This window comes from Paralichthys olivaceus, chromosome 6 (assembly GCF_024713975.1).
Source record: "Paralichthys olivaceus isolate ysfri-2021 chromosome 6, ASM2471397v2, whole genome shotgun sequence".
Taxonomy (NCBI): domain Eukaryota; kingdom Metazoa; phylum Chordata; class Actinopteri; order Pleuronectiformes; family Paralichthyidae; genus Paralichthys; species Paralichthys olivaceus.
In genome coordinates, this window is record NC_091098.1 from 27470506 (window position 1) to 27489554 (window position 19049).

Genomic DNA, 19049 nt, shown 5'->3' on the forward strand with positions numbered 1-19049 from the left:
CTGTCTCACTGTCCAACAACAGCAGCTGGTCCACGTCTGTCCTGAATCCTTCAGCTCTGCAGTGAAACATGCTCTGATGCTCTTCTTCTGTTTCTCTCGTCCTCTTCATCACCGTCCTCTTCACTTCTGTGTCTCGTGACGTCCACACTGAGGATGCAGAGCTACTTGTCTCTTATAGTTAGCTGCTAGCTGCTAGCTGCTCATGAAGCAGGTCATAATGTTCCAGTATTGTTACAGTTACATCGTGCAGGCCTCCAGGGGGCGCTGTGGCAACGACAGACATGACCAGCTTCCTGGTGACAGAATCAATCACAAGCGTCTGTGACAGAATCAATCACAAGCGTCTGTGACAGGCTCAGTTACAGTTGTTGACTTTTTATTGTTGCTGCTTCTCGTTTGCAGCTTCGCTCTTTGTCCAACTAACAACCACATGTTCCTGTTTACAGTGACACGCGTGTCCAGTGTCACGTGACGTGTTTTCTGTGTGGACAGGGATTGTTTGAGTAAAACAAAGTCATATAGATTTGAACTTTTCCCTTATCATCCTAATAAACGTTGTGAGGACATGTGAGACAGAAGAGGTTACCATAGAAACCACAGACACGCTTCAAAACAAAACTTCAAATACTTTATTCTTTGCACTACTGGTGTTTGGTTCCTGATGGCAAACAGCCGAAAACACTGGTGTCCATCTTGTGACTTGGTGATTTATGGCTCAAGTTTCCTGAACTCGGCTTCGTCTTCTGTACATTTCATGCATAAAAAGACCAAAGTTGCATTGTTCTGAAATCACATTGCATCGCAACCCTGTCGTAGAGTTGGTGGAGAAGAAAGTCCCAGTTCCTGCTCACTGGAGCTGAGCCCCATTTACTTTTTGCATTTTGTTCATTTTTGTAGTTATTGTCCATGTTTCGTAGTTTGACGTGTGTAAACATAAGCACTCCAGTTGTGACTCGTGGGCCTGCAGAGGAGCTTTAATAACTTAAGGCCTGTACATATGGCACTGTGGCCAAGTGGCTTTTCAAGCACCGCGTCAGCAACAATCACATTATCACAAAACAATTCCCACACATGTAACATGTTGATGAAACCTCCTCACGTCCCTGTCATAGAAGGTGGGCTGATGAGATACTTAATGCTCGTGGTTCATAACAAGACAACCGAGTGAAGCCGCTCGGACCAGGCCGTTAAAGGGAGGAGGCTCTCTGATTGGTTAATTGCATGTCACGCCCACAACACACTCATGATTGATGATGAGATTCAGGATCGACAAAGCTTCGGTTGTTTCCACCATCGGTGAGTGAACGTGGATTTGGACTAAATGCACTTAGATCTGAAGCTACAGCCCTTTGACCCTGATCGATTACTAGTGGGACAGACGTGTATAATTTGTCCTGAAGGTGGCGCTACAGTATCTTTGTCTGGGTTTATCACGTTGAGCTTCTCAGTCGAAACCTTTTCCACTCGATCAGCGCTGACGTGCAACAAACGCTACATTTTTGTGTGGCACAATGCTAGTAGGTAGAATGTATGCTAGTTAGCATGCTAACATTAAAGCTCGAGGGATATTAGTTTGTTTAACGTGTGTGTGTGTGTGTGTGTGTGAGCTGCTGTTCATATAAACAAGCATCTAATTACCTTTACAATTACTGTAAGTACTGTGAGGAAACATGGACGACGTGACGGCTCCCAGAAGTGAAGCCTAAACTTCTGGATCGCCCCCTGGTGTCTGGCTGCAGTACAGGTCATAAACTCCACCTCCTCCATGTTAGCAGATGGGACATGGACCAAACAAACTGAAAAATCTCACTGATGTTTGTTCAAGTGTTTCTGATCAGTTTGGTTTGAAACTGTTATTTGATTGACAGCTGAGACTGACTCGTGATTGACAGCTGAGACTGACTCGTGATTGGTCGAGTGTGGTGACGGCCCTCGACACCATGGCATCATGATCGCTGCTGCACGGACTCTGACTTCACGTGTTTACAGTCTATGCTCACATTAAGGCTAGCTCTGTCGGTGGCTAAGCTAACACGGCCGTGGCTGTGGTTGATGCAGAGGGACGAGCGTGGAGTCGAGCTTCTCCTCTGACCATCGTCGAGAGGTTGTCAAAGCAGACATCCACAAAATATATGGAAGTGTCCCGAAAACAAACCATGCTGTTGAATGTGCAGTAACTAAGTTGTTTCCTCCAGCAGCGAGGATATGAAGCAGTTTGTTGTCAGCAGGATCACAGATGTTGAATAATTCATGGTGGAGGTTCATCTACTACTTCTTACACACGGTCTTCATCTTCTGTGAACCTGAGACTTTGTTAAACCATCAAAACAATTATTTAAAGTTTCACAAGAGATTTGAAGAATTTTCTAAAAAGTCAAATCATCTTTTTAGAAAATAGCTTGAAGCAGTTTTCACAGATTTCTCTGCATCAGTCATCGATCTCCAGGAAAAGACTCCGATGTTTGGAGGACGATTTCTATCAACGTGTAATTTGCTGCAGCTTGATTGAATTTGAGGGACGGTGGCTGGACTCTGTCATCGTCCCTCCTGTCCTGACACCAGACTGAATCCTGTTCTTTGACCTCAAGCACAGATGAAGATGATTCATCAGAAGATCTGAGGTCACCACAGCTGTTGGATTCATCCTTTGCTTGAAGGTTCGTATTCTTCGTCTGTGACGAGACAGTTTGCGTCTCTGCCTCCAGCGTTTCATTATTGCACATAACCTCAAACTGGCTTTACGATCAGAAGACAGGTGATTAGTTTAAGTCCTGACCTGTGATTTCATAACGCTTCAATGTGTGCATACACAGACATGGCACGAACACAGGTAACAAAACCTCATTTATAAAACACAGACGGGTATAAAAGTAAAAGCAGTTGGTGCCGTGAATGTGCTGCGGTGTGAAGCAGTGAATTCACACACCTTCCTCAGGCTGTTCTCAGTTCAGTCTCCTGACTCTTACAAAAGAAGAATTGTCTCGTGAGGTCATGTGAGACGAGCGACCTCTCCGTCACATCTCACGTGTGGACGTCAGTTTCCGGTGCACTGATGCTAAAATACATTTACCCTGTTGTAGACGTGTATGGCATTAAAAAGGATCCTTCGTGTCCGTCTGTCGAGGACCATCCTCTAATCGTCCCTTTGTCCCCCTGTGTCCCTCGTTCTATACCTCTATAGTTTTGAAATATATCCGGGCATAGATGGAGTCCAGCTGGCTGTGCAGGGCGTGGAAGGAGGGTCTCTTGGACGGCTCAGCGGCCCAGCAGTCCATCATGATACGGTAAATATTCTGGGGGCAGCGGGTCGGACAGGGCAGCCGGAATCCAGACGACAGCAGGTCCAACACCTCCTTGTTGCTTTTTCCTGAAGCAGACAAAAAACAGAAACCATTTTTAGACTGTGTGAGACGCTAACCGCCGCTAACCGCCGCTAACCGCCGCTAACCGCCGCTGCAAGTCAAGATACTCGATTATCTCTAAACTACAGGCACGTAAACGTTTCTCAATGAAAAGAAAATCACTGAAATGTTTCTGTTTCTTCATCTGAGGCTCCTGAAAATCTTGTAACGGGGTTTCACACTTTAAAAAAACATATAAGAACAATAACTAAACAAAAGATAAAGAGTGAAATAAAACACATTACAAATATTATATTTATTAAATGTTCACATACGAGTCAGTTTGGTTGAGTTTATATCGTCGTATGAATTCTGCTGTAGTGGAACTGTAGTTCATATATCTTGAGGTAAAAATATAATATATAAAGATGCTCTACCTTCATAAGGCATTTTGCCACGTGACATCATCTCGTACAGCAAAACGCCAAACGACCAAACGTCTGATTTGACAGAGAACCGCTGGTAAATCGCTGCTTCAGGCGCCGTCCACCGAACAGGGATCTTCGTGCTTCTGCTCGCTGTATAAACACTGTCCTGTGGAGACGGAGACACAATCAAGGGTTTTACAGGAGGGACATTAACTCTCTAACCTTTGCCCTGATTTCCCAGCAGCCATCGCTTCTTCTTATTTATCCCCCGAACAGTGGATTTACTTTATTTGTGTTTCCTCGTGTGTGACATCAGATCCCTGGGGACATTATCATCTCATCACTGTTGTGTGTAAATATCAAACGAGCTGGATGAAAACGTCCCGTTGACATTTTAATTCTCAGGAACATCAACACAAAACCACTTTCACAGTCAGAGATCATCGCAGCCTTCAGGAAACGTGGGATTTTAAATGTGAAATGATTTTTATATGAATGTGTTTTCTGATCTGAACAGATCATATGATGTGAAAACTGGAAGCTGTGGAGGAAATAATGACTGTGACACCTCAGGTCCCGGCGCTCCGCTCGCTAACGCTCATATTTTAAAGTCTCAGGGAGGAAGTGAAGATTTAAGACCTGGAGACCTGAAGTACATCTCAACGGAACCATGACGTATAAAAACCCACTTCATTGAACTAAGTGTATTCTTACTTCATAGATGATATAAAAACACGGAGCAGCTTCCTGGAGTCGCAGTTATTGACAGTAAATATTCTTGTATTGAGGTGACTCATGTTTGAATGTCACAGAACCTTTGAGCCGTCTGTCTCTACACTGAACGTCTTATTATTATCATCATAAATCTTTCTGAGATGAACAGAATCGTCTCTCTTACCTTAATAATCCGAGCCAGTCCGAAGTCGGCCACCTTGCAGACCAGATCGTCTCCCACCAGGACGTTCCTGGCCGCCAGGTCCCTGTGGACGATGTTCCTGTCCTCCAGGTAGGCCATGCCCTCTGCGATCTGACTGCCCATGTAGATGAGGTGAGCGGACGTCAGCACCTGACCTTCAGCAGCTGAGCACACACAGGTCAACCAGAGTTTACAGCTGAGCGGGGGGGCGGTGTGACACGTGGTAAACAGAGGTTAAAGCAACTTTTAAAAAGAAACCAGACGAGTGTCAGAGGGACGTGTTATCACTGAGGGAGACTCTGGAACTGGTCTGTGACATCCGTCCGTCCGTCTCTCTCTCTCTATCCATCCATCCATCCATCCATCCATCCATCCATCCATCCATCCATCTATCTATCTATCTATCTATCTATCTATCCATCCATCCATCCATCCATCCATCTATCTTTACCATCTCTATTTGAACACTCTATAGTTGTTCCTGTTTGTTTAAATCCTGTGATCACTTCATTTCATTCAGTCACTTTATTTGTCTCAGTTTGTCTCCTGAAGTGAAACATCAGGAGACAATAGAGAAGCTCCTGTAGTTCTGCTCCTGTAGTTCTGCTCCTGTAGTTCTGCTCCTGTAGTTCTGCTCCTGTAGTTCTGCTCCTGTAGTTCTGCTCCTGTAGTTCTGCTCCTCTCGTCAGGAGGTGATTTCCATGTTAATGAACAGAAGCAGTTCTAATGTTTTCATTGTTTCTGTCACAGGATAATGACGACTGAGGAGAAAATAGGATTATTGACTGAAGGAAACATTTTAATTTCCATCTGTGTGTGAAGTACAGCCACACACACACACACTAAGACTCCTCGTGATCAGAGTCTTTAGTTGGAGCAACATTTCTCTGGCAGGACTCAGATTATAATTCCGTTTGCTTTGGATTGAAGGGGAAGAGATTTAACGTCATTCGACCTAAATACGGTTTCAAAGGGTTTCCTCAAAAAGACTTTAATTCTCAAACCTAAGATAAGAGAAATGAACCTTCTGTTGTAAAACCTCCTAAAAGAAACAGCAGAGTCTCGTTCAGAGACAGAAAACCGATTTACTGAAGGGATGACATTCTGTGTGTGTGTGTGTGTGTGTGTGTGTGTGTGTGTGTGTGTGTGTGTGTGTGTGTGTGTGTGAGCACTCACAGGCGAGGTAGGACTTGAGGCTTCCTTTGCTCATGAGCTCGGTGACGATGTAGACCGGCTCTCCTCTGGAGCACATGGCCAACAGCTGGATCAGCTTCGGGTGATGGAGGCTCTTCAGCGCCTGAACCTCCTTCACAAACTCGTCCTGCTTCGTGTCCTCTGGACGACGACGAGGAGGACAAACACAAACCATTGTGGAATTTATCCTTTATGTGACAGCCCTGGTTAAACTTCTTATCATTAATCATCAACACCGTGCATCTAAAATGTCCAATTTCCAATTCTTACCATTCACTGACTCTGAGTTTTAGTTAATTTACATTTTTAAAAAGATTGAAAACTGAAATAAGTTGAAATAAATCAGAGTTTTAAAGGTGAGATTGAAAGAATCATTTTATCCTCATCAGTCACGTTCATCCAAAAACATGAATAAAGACAATTACGTCAATAGTTCAAACTCTGTGGACGGCCTGTGACAGCTGTCAATCATGATGTCCCAGCCCACCAGGTCATTGTCCTCTGCTTGTCCAGGCTCAGTCAGCGGAGTCTAACCCTCTGGTGACCACGGCTGAGGGTCGGAACACAGACGGACCAGTAAACAGAAAGATTTGCCTCGTGGACCAACTCCGGCTTCACCACAACGATCCAGAGCAACACCGACCCGCCTGTCCACCTCGTCCACCTCGTCCACTCCGTCATCAGACATCGGTGATAAGAGCTTCGTCTCTGGGAAACATTCATCTAACGTCTACTTTGATCATTTCTCGTTTGATCTATGTCCCATCTGCTAACATGGAGCAGGCGGAGTTTATCGCCTATACTGCAGCCAGACACCAGAGGGCGCTCGAGACACTTTGTGGAGCCGTCGTCCATCTTTATTAAACACAGATTTTAAACCCTGTGTGTTTGAATCCACCTGTCAATCACAGCAACATGAACCAATCAGCAGCAGCGTCATCATCAGTCCCACCAGCGCCCGAGAGCATGTGACCGATAATCCAACCAACCAGGACCTCTGTCCTCTGCTGTCTTCACCTTCGCTTCCCGTCATCACTCCATCAGTTTATTTTTAGCTTTCACCTCTGAGCTTCCTGAACCAACCACATTCTTCTTCCTCCGCTAACACACACGCACACGCACGCACACACACACACACACACGCACTCTTCTGTGATTACACGACAGACAAAAACAAACCACTGCTGCCATGGTAACGGTAACGTGAGGAAGTAGCAGGTTGTGACTCACAGGATCATGAACTGACGCTCAGCGTGTCAGGACCAGGACATCCTGTTTGATCCGTGCACCTGTAGAGACACGCCCACGTCAGCGCTGTCACACGCCCCAACCTGCTGCGTGTCTCCATCACATGTCGTTCACGTGTGTTCTCACTGTCGGACAGATCTCAGTGTTTCGGGTGAAACCCTGCAGGCCTCAAGCTCAGCTGCAGGAAATCAAACGTCACCACAGGAAACACGCTGAGAAGCACATGGGCCTCATGAGTACCCACAATGCATTCTGCTCAGAAACAAGAGAGAATATCTCCAGATAAAACACGATCGTCAGAATCGTTCCGTGTTCGATCTCTTTAACTGAGAATAACCAGAGGACTGGAGACGTCTGACGCAGCTCCGTGAACTTTCAGGGACAGTTTGTGGAGGACGACCTCTGTCTGTCTCGGTCGTACCTTGTTTGAGCATCTTTATGGCCACCTTCTTGTTCTCCGTGGTCCACAGGGCCTCCCACACCTCTCCGAAGTGCCCCTCCCCCAGTTTCTTGTGGAGCTTGAACTCCTCTCGAGGTCGTTCCCACGGCTCCATGTCGAAGAGCTCCCGCTGCAGAGAGACAAGAGAGTGAGACAAGAGAGTGAGACAAGAGAGTGAGACGACAGAGTGAGACAAGAGAGTGAGACGACAGAGTGAGACAAGAGAGTGAGACAAGAGAGTGAGACGACAGAGTGAGACAAGAGAGTGAGACAAGAGAGTGAGACAAGAGGGTGAGACAAGAGAGTGAGACAAGAGAGTGAGACGAGAGAGTGAGACAAGAGAGTGAGACGAGAGTGAGACAAGAGGGTGAGACAAGAGAGTGAGACAAGAGAGTGAGACAAGAGAGTGAGACAAGAGGGTGAGACGAGAGAGTGAGACAAGAGGGTGAGACAAGAGAGTGAGACGACAGAGTGAGACGACAGAGTGAGACAAGAGAGTGAGACAAGAGAGTGAGACGACAGAGTGAGACAAGAGAGTGAGACAAGAGAGTGAGACAAGAGAGTGAGACGAGAGTGAGACAAGAGGGTGAGACAAGAGAGTGAGACAAGAGAGTGAGACAAGAGAGTGAGACAAGAGAGTGAGACAAGAGTGAGACAAGAGAGTGAGACAAGAGAGTGAGACAAGAGGGTGAGACGAGAGAGTGAGACAAGAGGGTGAGACAAGAGAGTGAGACGACAGAGTGAGACGACAGAGTGAGACAAGAGAGTGAGACAAGAGAGTGAGACGACAGAGTGAGACAAGAGAGTGAGACAAGAGAGTGAGACAAGAGAGTGAGACGAGAGTGAGACAAGAGGGTGAGACAAGAGAGTGAGACAAGAGAGTGAGACAAGAGAGTGAGACAAGAGAGTGAGACGACAGAGTGAGACAAGAGAGTGAGACAAGAGAGTGAGACGACAGAGTGAGACAAGAGGGTGAGACAAGAGAGTGAGACAAGAGAGTGAGACGAGAGTGAGACAAGAGTGTGAGACAAGAGAGTGAGACAAGAGAGTGAGACAAGAGAGTGAGACAAGAGAGTGAGACAAGAGAGTGAGACAAGAGAGTGAGACAAGAGAGTGAGACAAGAGAGTGAGACGAGAGTGAGACAAGAGTGTGAGACAAGAGAGTGAGACAAGAGAGTGAGACGACAGAGAGAGACAAGAGAGTGAGACGACAGAGTGAGACGACAGAGTGAGACAAGAGAGTGAGACGAGAGTGAGACAAGAGTGTGAGACAAGAGAGTGAGACAAGAGAGTGAGACGACAGAGAGAGACAAGAGAGTGAGACAAGAGAGTGAGACGAGAGTGAGACAAGAGTGTGAGACAAGAGAGTGAGACAAGAGAGTGAGACGACAGAGAGAGACGACAGAGTGAGACAAGAGAGTGAGACGAGAGTGAGACAAGAGTGTGAGACAAGAGTGTGAGACAAGAGAGTGAGACGACAGAGAGAGACAAGAGAGTGAGACAAGAGAGTGAGACGAGAGTGAGACAAGAGTGTGAGACAAGAGAGTGAGACAAGAGAGTGAGACGACAGAGAGAGACAAGAGAGTGAGACGACAGAGTGAGACGACAGAGTGAGACGACAGAGCGATACGACAGAGGGAGACGAGTGCAAACACTGATATTTAACTATCAGGTGACAATATTCAGAACTAGTTTAATATTTGGAACCTCCCAGTTTAACCTCATTAGAAAAGTTCATTTTCAGAAGAAGTCACGTGACGGCTGCAATAACACTGAACGTTATTAATATTCGTGGAAAGATTCAAAGGAAACACTGAAGAATCTTCAATGTTCTTCATCTGCTGAACGACGGCGCTGCAGATTCAAAGAGACGAGTTGGACGTCGTGTGGAAATACATGAGACGCTGTAATATAATATTCTGATCACAGATATTTTATCTTTGGACCCAAAGTCTAAAGATAAAAAAAGAAGCTGGTGTTTAATCAGGTGAAATCAGCTTGAACATGTTTTTATTCACAATGAACTGAAATGACTGATTAAAACACTTCGTCTCGACTTTTTAAACGTTTTCTTTCCTCAGAACTTTTTTTGGTTTCTGACATTTTCTTTTATTCTCAGGTTTCAGCATCATGAAACATTTATTTTCTCCAGATGCAAATCAAATGTTCCTTCACAGATAAATCTCAAACTGCAAACACGAGAGAAATGATGGAAAATACTAAAGAGACACAACTTTATTTTGTGAACTTTTTCAAATTAGTTTTTAATATTTCAGATTCGTTTGAATCTTTTTTTTCCAGGTTTGATGTCGTGAATCAACAGATCAGCAGTTAGTTGTTGGAGGTGAGTGAAAGAATGAAAGAAAGATGAACAAGTGAAAAATGAACAAATGAAAACATGATGTTTCATGAGAAATTTATTTTCATCATTAATCAGCTGCAACAAACGATTTTCTTCTAATGATCAAGTGCTTTGTTGAACAAGAAATGAAATGAACAGACCAATGAAATGATTCAATAAGAAAACATGATTAAAAAAATTATAAACTTCGACATCACTCATAAATAAAATTAAATAAAATACAGATCAAGTTAAGTTTAAAAGAAATTCAAGTGTCTCTGTTTGTAATTTGCTTTAACACACGAGAATAAAACTTTTTTCTTTGCTGAAGCTTCGACAACAGTTCGTGAATAAAACAACTGAAACAAAACAAACCAAATTGAAATGAGTGAGATTTAGCTCCGGTCTGCTGCTCGGCTCTTTCCTGCAGCAGTTTCAGTTTTAACCTGTTTCCACATCATCAGGACAAATCACAGAGACATTCAAACTGTCGTCTCTCTTCTTTTAAAATCTTAAATCATAAACATCCCTGATAGTTTTGGACAGACTCAGCCACCAGAGCTCCACACACCGTCCACAGACACAGGATTAATCTAACGGAGGAGTCAGACCACAAACTGAGTCTCATCACGTTTTATTGTCTCTCGACTGTTTCGTCTCTGGAAACGAGATCCTGCGCCAAGTCGATAAAAAGTGATTGAAAGATCAGTGAGGAGCCGTTTTAATTTAACTGGTGGAACATTTAGAGACGTCTTAACGTCTCACTTTCTAAAAGCAGATCGATGATAACAGAGCTTGAAAATGTCCATTTCTTAAATCATGAACTGTACGTGACGCACTTATATTATAACATTAATTCAGAGGTTTTCTGTTTCTAACTATGTGTTAAAGTTGTGAAATAGTTTATAAGTTAAAGACAAAATCAATGAAATGAAGAACTGTTTATGAAAACTGACCATCTGTAAATGTTGCTCTCGCTCTCAGCTGCTGTTCGTTCCTCACGTGTTTGTGTGATTTATCTATAAACTGTGTTTCCATGATGAGAACATGAGCCTGAACATATGAAGCCTCTGGATAAACGTCCCATGACTTCATGCAGCGTTCTCCTCTCCCACTTCCTGTTCCAGTTTTGAAATTCCCCCTTCGCTACGAGAAACCTCCTCAGAGCTGCAGCCTGGACGCTCCGGAGTCGGATCGTGTCACATGTGGACGTTCAGCGTTTCCTGTTTTCTTTGTGTGAATTTATAATCGTCTAAACCAATCACAGAGCGGACGCTGCTCTAGAGACTCGTCTGATTCTAAGAGAATAAATTAGCTCCGATAACTGCTTCTCTCCATGAACCAGATCTTTAGACACTGACATCATCATTATTATTGTGGATGAAAAAACACATCGAGTCACTTTTACTTTTGCTGATTTTCTGTTTTTGGATTCAAACTTGAGAAATCAACGAAACGTGACCTGATCGTGATATAATGTGAATCAATCGGACAAAAATCTCAAACATACAATAAAGTAAAATCCATTGTTCAGGTCACAGAGGAACAGAAGGCTCCGTTTGTTTTCTTTGAGTTCAGTACATCTGAACATGTGCTAATTCTGTGTGTGTGTGTGTGTGTGTGTGTGTGTGTGTGTGTGTGTGTGTGTGTGTGTGTGTGTGTGCGTGTGCGTGTGATGATTGTGTGTGTGTGTTTCTGCCTCAGTGTATCCGTGGCCTCGGACTCAGAACCTCCGCTGGAAGGGAAGAGAGAAGACGGAGGAATCACTGAGTGACCTCTGATACAGAAGAAGAAGAGTTTTATCTTTTTTAAGTCCATCTGGTAAAAACTGCACCTTGAAGTTCATCGTCCTCATTTTCTAAATGTTGTAAAATCTGCAGAGCGACTCTCAGAAACCTCCGAGAGGCTCGAGCTGATGGGGTTTAATGTCGAGCTGCAGAGCAGAGATAGAGCGAGTAATTACTGCGCGTGCTTTTATTCTAAAACTGTGCCAAAGATTTAGCTCTCTGCTTAATTACTCCGGATAATATTAGAAATCTGCGTCTTGGTTTTAATTTTAAAAGAGATGAAATTCCTGCTTCGACAATAGGAAGAAAAATTCAAGAGCTTTGTTTCAGATTCAGACAAAAAGCTGCTCAAACTAAGATGAACTTAGAAAACTGGAGCTTTTGAATGAACATAATTATTATTATTGTAGTTATATTATTATTGTAGTTATATTTTTATTGTAGTTATATTATTGTAGTTATATTATTATTGTAGTTATATTATTGTAGTTATATTTTTATTGTAGTTATATTTTTATTGTAGTTATATTTTTATTGTAGTTATATTATTGTAGTTATATTATTATTGTAGTTATATTATTGTAGTTATATTATTATTGTAGTTATATTATTGTAGTTATATTATTGTAGTTATATTATTATTGTAGTTATATTATTATTGTAGTTATATTTTTATTGTAGTTATATTATTATTGTAGTTATATTATTGTAGTTATATTATTGTAGTTATATTTTTATTGTAGTTATATTATTGTAGTTATATTATTGTAGTTATATTATTATTGTAGTTATATTTTTATTGTAGTTATATTTTTATTGTAGTTATATTATTGTAGTTATATTATTGTAGTTATATTATTATTGTAGTTATATTATTGTAGTTATATTATTGTTGTAGTTATATTATTGTAGTTATATTATTGTAGTTATATTATTATTGTAGTTATATTATTGTAGTTATATTATTGTTGTAGTTATATTATTGTAGTTATATTATTGTAGTTATATTATTGTAGTTATATTATTGTTGTAGTTATATTATTGTAGTTATATTATTGTAGTTATATTTTTATTGTAGTTATATTATTGTAGTTATATTATTGTTGTAGTTATATTATAAGTAGTGATATATATATATATATATATATATATATATATATATATATATATACAGTGTATAAGTGTATACTTCAATCATCACGTCTTATTTCTTACACTGTAATTGTACAATGGGACTGATTGTACTTGTACAATATAAAAGTATTTGTAGATGTGACTCATCTGGATGGATCAATAAAGTTTGGACCTCATAAATGCAGTAAACACTTCTGCACTTTAGACACAATAGAAAAACATCGTGTGTAATACGACTGAGTATTTACATCCACACTTATGTACTTGTGTGTTTTCTTGTACTTGTACCTCTGTGAGGAGCCGGTTCTGTTCACTTCAGTTTAATTCAGTTTCTCATAAATCATCTGAGACCCGACGGCCCCGTCACAGAACCTAAATTCAGTTCTGACCCAGAACCCACTGAGCTGTGCTGTGGAGCTGCAGGGACGGATCCTGAGATCTGTCTGTGACTCTTTGTTTTCAGGGACTTCAGGGAATCGTTCAGGGAATCGTTCAGGGACGTTGATGACTGGTGATAATCAGTTGATATTCATGAATCTGTGTAGTTTGGTGCGGAACCAAGTAAAAACCTGGATCTGGAGGATTAAAGTATGTTTTTATCTTGTGAACCTGGAACTAGGACCTGAGATGAGATCGATTCAGTTTGAGAACAACGTCCAGGTGAACATGAACGTGAGGGACTGAGCTCTGCTGAGGGGCGTTCTAGTTTTCTGTTGATTTGTCATTTGACCCGTTTATCAAGTCTCAACGATCCTCGTGGGTCGTCAGGAGAAACGCAGTGAAGCTGCACTTTGAGTTTGTGTCCTACCTGTTGGGCGCAGGGCTCCTCCAGCAGCACTCCCAGGCTGCGGGGGTTCTTCTGGTAGTAGGAGATGAGCTCGCCCAGCGTGGCGAAGGAGACTTTATCTGAGACGAAGTACGCACCGATGCTGGAGCGCTGGATCCTGAAGTGATAAACCTTCCCCTCACTGCGAGCTGCAGGACACAGAGGAGCACACATCTGATCTGACACCAGTTTGAACAGGACTCTGATGGAACGATTACTGTGAATGACTGTAAACATCACGGCACCTTCAGGACATTCGAGGATTGTGGGTAAATTCATAAACAAAGACGTGCAAAGTGAGGACGTGCGAGGAGACGAGGAAACGTCCTCATTAAACGTCTTTATGGTCGTTTCACAGTTCAACAGTTCAAAGCTTTCAGGGAAACAATAAACTGATGAATGAATGTGAACACGTGAACGTGTTTTTATGGCTGCGATAAGAAGAGACAGATATTTATAGATAAACTGAGCAGAGTTCAGTTCAGAGTCACAACAACAACCTGCAGATCGTTATCCAGCCTCCGACACTAACGATCTGTTCAAACCTTTATCTGCTTCATGAGATTCTACGTTATCCTGAAGAAGAAATAATAATTAGTCTTTAATGTGACCGGGACTGTGGCACAGATCTTCATCAATCAAACAGAACACTTGGAAGTGCACTTGTTTCCTCCTGGTTCTCGTCTTCAGAGTGAAGCTCTCAGACAGAGACGGAAAACTAAAGAACGAAACCTGTTCTTGAAAATCAAGCTGCTGCTGCTGCTGCGGTCTTAAAGGCCGACCTCCTACACGGCTGCCCGAGGGCACAGGTGTCCCCTCGTGTCCTCTGCAGCAGGAGCAGGGAGGACAGAGGAGACGAGAGCAGATCGAAGTCGGGGAGATAAAGGTCGAGATGGAGGACGGGACAGATGAGGGGAGGAGCGAGGGAGGAAGAAGGAGCGAGGGAGGAAGAAGGAGCGAGGGGACGATCTCCAGTGTCGGTGGAAAAGTGCAGCGCTTCATATTTTGCAGTCACATGTTTCGCTCTGCAGCTCCTCTGCTGCTGCACCAGATCTGAACTCCGACATGTCTCATCTGGATTTAACGAACTAATGATTCACGTCTCGGACTGTTTCACACATTCATCATTAAATTCTTTCTTTTATTTCCTGTTAGATTTCTCTGAATTGTTTTCACTTCAATACTCTACTGTACTTATACTTCTGGTATTTTAATATTCTATGTGATGTGCGACAGCGTTTCCTCACTTCTCGTCAGATTGTGCACGTGTGGAGGCAGCTGCTGTTCTTACGATTTCATCTGTCAATCACTTTATTTGTATGAAGATTCTGTAAAAAGTCAGATCATCAAAACAAAATTAAGTAAAAGTCTTAAAATTGAAGATAAAATTAAGAAAACAAATGAATATTTGAAAATAAGTTTGGATTTTTCTTTTGATAAATAATGTGACTTTATTTAATAAGTCAAGATGCTGCAGAGAAATCCTTGAAGTTTTAATATTTGTTAAACTTGTGGACAAACCTGGTTTCATTTATGTTAAACTTGTTGAAGTTACTTCATCAAATCCACAACAAAGTACAAAAAACACAGACAAGACAAGAGGGAATTTAAAAAGAAGAAAGAGAAAAGGTACAAGGTACGAGGGGTGAGGGGGTGAGGGGGTGAGGGGGTGAGTGGATGAGGGGGTGAGTGGATGAGTGGATGAGTGGATGAGGGGGTGATGGGGTGAGTGGATGAGGGGGTGATGGGGTGAGTGGATGAGGGGGTGATGGGGTGAGTGGATGAGGGGGTGATGGGGTGAGTGGATGAGGGGGTGATGGGGTGAGTGGATGAGGGGGTGAGGGGGTGAGTGGATGAGGGGGTGATGGGGTGAGTGGATGAGGGGGTGATGGGGTGAGTGGGGGTTCTTACCGGAGATCGTGTACTCGTCACTGTGACTCTCACTGATGCGAACCAGGAAGGAGCCATCTTTGTTTTGGGAAGCCAGAAGAAGCTTCTCAGCTTTCACTCGGTTTATGTTCCCATAGTACCACCTGGGGGGGAAGAGAGGGGAGAGAGGAGAGAGAGAAGAGAGGGGAGAGAGAGGAGAGAGAGAGAGGGGAGAGAGAGAGAGGGGAGAGAGAGAGGAGGGGGGGGGGGAGAGGAGAGAGAGAGGAGAGAGGGGGGGGGGGGGGGGGGGAGAGGAGGTGTGATAACACAGAGGTGATTTAAAAGTTGATGAACAGAAGTTGAGAGAGAAATGAGACAGTGTGATATTTCTCACACACACACACACACACAGTAAACAAAGTAAACATTGCTCACAATTACAGTTAAACAATTTCAATAACTGGTCGAGTCGGTTACAACAACGACCTGAAAACTACTGAAGCCTGGTTCCCTGTGTGTGTGTGTGTGCGTGTGTGTCTGTGTGTGTGTGTGTGTGTGTATGGTGTGTGTGTGTGTGTCTGTGTGTGTGTATGGTGTGTGTCTGTGCGTGTGTGTGAAGTGACCTGTATTTACTCTCAGTAATCAGGGCGGGTCTAATCTCAACACTCAGGTTTCACTGAAACTAACAACAAGAGAACAAATGAACTCCTGGAGTCAGACATTTAGATGTGATGATTCAGAACCCGGTGGACTGTCTCCGGGACAAGTCTCTGTCAGTCTGTGTGAGACGTGATGGACACTGATGCTTCACAGATGCTTCTCATCCGGCCTGAGAAGATCTGATGAGACAAAGTGTCCAGAGACTTCAGCAGAGCAACAGACTGAATTCTTCTGTAAAGAGCTGATCACAGCTCATCGTCTGCTCCATCAAAGAGATCATCAGGATCCATGAGTTCTCTGAAGAACTCAGCACTGAGACAGACGGAGGACTTATGATCCAACGCTGGACATTGTCTTTGGGATTCTTAAAAAACAGAGTTGAGTCTTTTAATCGAGGACTTGACACAAAGCTCCTCGTCTCCTGTTTCCCTGACGACAGCGGGACGTGAAGCCTCTGGTCAGCAAAGTGAAAGGACACGGTGAAGTCAACCTCGGAGAGACGGAGACAGCTCAGCTGAAACATGACGTTTCCCTGCAGACTGAATGAATAATGGACGAGCTGCAGCTGCAGAGCAGAGAACACGCGCTGCCGCTCGGCCACATTTAGCTCCAGGCTGCAGCTGCAGAGGATTTGAGCTCGAGTCTTCAGCTCCTGTAGCTTCGGAGATGAAAACCACAGCGAGTCGTCGGGAGACTCCACCACGTCAATGCTGCGAGGGACACGGGGGAGACAGAGACAATCCCAGAGGACGCTGGGCGAGAGGCAGGACACACCACCTTTAAATTGTCCCATCAACCCAACTCCAGTCTGCGTGTGTTTGAACTATGGGAGGAAGCTGGAGAGAACACGCAAACACGGGAGGAACACGCAAACTCCAAGAACCCAAACTGACCGGGATTCTAACCCCCGACCTTCTCTCTGTGAGGCGACACTGGAAACCACTACTGTATCTCAGGACAGAACCACGAGGTCCAGGAAACTCCGCCATGATACAACAAGTCGATCACTCGTCCACTGTTGTGACAAATCATTTAAAGGTTCAGTGTGCAGCATGTAGTGACATCTAGAGGTGAAGACTGATATTGCAGCCACCTGATAAACAAGAGAACGGCTCCAGAACCAAGACCCTAAATAAATATGACCTCCGATCAAATGAACGAGTTTAAAACTCAAATACATTCTGCGCCACAGACGAGACAAAGATCAGTCATGTCCTCAGAGACATTCAGGTCTCTGTTGTGAGACATCACATTATTACTAACCCACAGACGTCCCTTTATCTTAATGTCCTCAGAGACAAATCAATACATTCCACAACACACACAGAAGATCACCGGGTTCAGGTTGATCCGGATCAGATCTAATTCATTCAGTTCAGACACAAACCAGGTTCAGGTTGATCCGGATCAGTTCAGACACAGACCAGGTTCAGTTTGATCCGGACCAGGTTCAGTTTGATCCGGACCAGGTTCAGTTTGATCCGGATCAGTGGGTCAGACTCACTTGTGTTTGGCGAACTCGTCCTGCAGCAGAGCCAGGTAGTTGGCCGGGATCAGTCCGGACTCCAGGGACCCGGTCACTTTCTTCGCCAGCACGTAGTCGCCTCGCTTCTCGATCACCGACAGTTTGTCTCCCTCCTTCACCGTCAGCTCGTCGTCGCTTCGGGCCACGAAGTCGAACAGCGCCGCGTACAGCTGCACCGGCCGCTTCTTGGGGGACGGGACGCGGATGTCGCCGGACACGGTGCGGATCTCCGCCGCCTGCGCCGCCGGGTTGGCGATGACATGGTTGTGGTTGGGGACGTTCGGGTAGCGGAAGTCGGGCCAGATCCAGTTCCAGAGCCGGTTGAAACACGGCATACACGAGCGGCAGCAGCTCTCCATCCCGGGACATGAAGGTGTGTTCAGCCTCGATCAGTCCACACACAGCGGCCTCTCCGCGCCTGCAGGCTCCGGCCGCTCGCTCCTCCAGGTCCCCCTCGCTCTCTAGCTGCAAACATTACGCAGCGCCAGCAGCTCGGAGGTGGAGGATCCGGAGGAACCGGTTTGTTCTGTCGAGATCGTGGGTCGCAGCTCCGCGTCTGCAGTGCGCACGGCGGCTGCGGGAATGCGGAAACGGGAATGGAGGCAATCCAAGTCGCATCGGTTCCCTGCGAGGACTCGGCGGCCGCGACCCAACATGAACACGCAGAGTGAGCGCATGGCTCCGCGAGGAATCCACCGGTAATCCACCGGAATCACGGCAGCCGGTTGTGATCAGGTGCAAAATCCACCGAGGAGCGAGAGGAAGGTGAAGCAGCGGCACCGTGCGTAAAAGTTTGGGTTTGGCGCTGGAGCTCAGCACGCACACACCCTTACCTGCGTACTGAGAGGGGGGGAGGGGGGGTAGAGAGAGAGAGAGAGAGGGGGGTGGTGTAGAGAGAGAGAGAGACCATACCTCTTCATGGCTCTGGAACACTTTCTCTCTCATTCAGTCTGATCGATCGTTTTCTTTTTCTCTTCATTGAAACATTATTCTTTTAATCTTTTATTCTTTTATTCTTTTAATCTTTTATTCTTTTATTCTTCTCTCATGTGTTTTCTTGTTTGAGGTCAAGGACCCGACAAGATAGAGAATATTGTGGGGAGTCATCATCATTATGTTTTACACAAAATAAATGTCTAAAGATTTCATATTCTAATATTTTCACCATGTCAACACAGAATTTAATGATTTAATGGATGAATCTGGAAACTTTTGGGTCTTTTCACAATAATCTCATAAATCAGGAGCAGAGTTAACATAAATCTTCAGTTAGTAAGTTCACAGGGTTTCAAACATCAGTGCACGGAGCTCGTCAGTGGCAGCACAGTGATGAAGTTCCAG

The 19049-nt window shown here is 44.3% G+C and overlaps 1 protein-coding gene across 1 annotated transcript; it reads right to left on the reverse strand.

Annotated features, from left to right (window-relative positions):
- Positions 1–606: 606 nt before the first annotated feature.
- On the reverse strand, positions 607–18556 carry srms (src-related kinase lacking C-terminal regulatory tyrosine and N-terminal myristylation sites). The gene is made up of 8 exons (XM_069527647.1): positions 17688–18556; positions 15566–15687; positions 13637–13803; positions 7549–7696; positions 5862–6020; positions 4668–4849; positions 3779–3935; positions 607–3367 (listed from the first exon to the last, which is right to left on the reverse strand). The coding sequence occupies exons 1-8, from the start codon at positions 18065–18067 to the stop codon at positions 3168–3170; spliced, it is 1515 nt and encodes a 504-aa protein (XP_069383748.1). The 5' UTR covers positions 18068–18556; the 3' UTR covers positions 607–3167.
- Positions 18557–19049: the final 493 nt, after the last annotated feature.

What these genes read in the sequence shown, in the direction of transcription:
- srms (XM_069527647.1), bottom strand. Translation starts at nt 18,067, where the DNA reads ATGGAGAGCTGCTGCCGCTCGTGTATGCCGTGTTTCAACCGGCTCTGG. An exon ending in CCTCAAGTCCTACCTCGCCT is followed by an intron (nt 4,850 to 5,861) that starts GTGAGTGCTCAC and finishes GTGTGTGCTCAG; the next exon opens with CTGCTGAAGGTCAGGTGCTG. An exon ending in GACTGGCTCGGATTATTAAG is followed by an intron (nt 3,936 to 4,667) that starts GTAAGAGAGACG and finishes CCGTCTCCACAG; the next exon opens with GACAGTGTTTATACAGCGAG.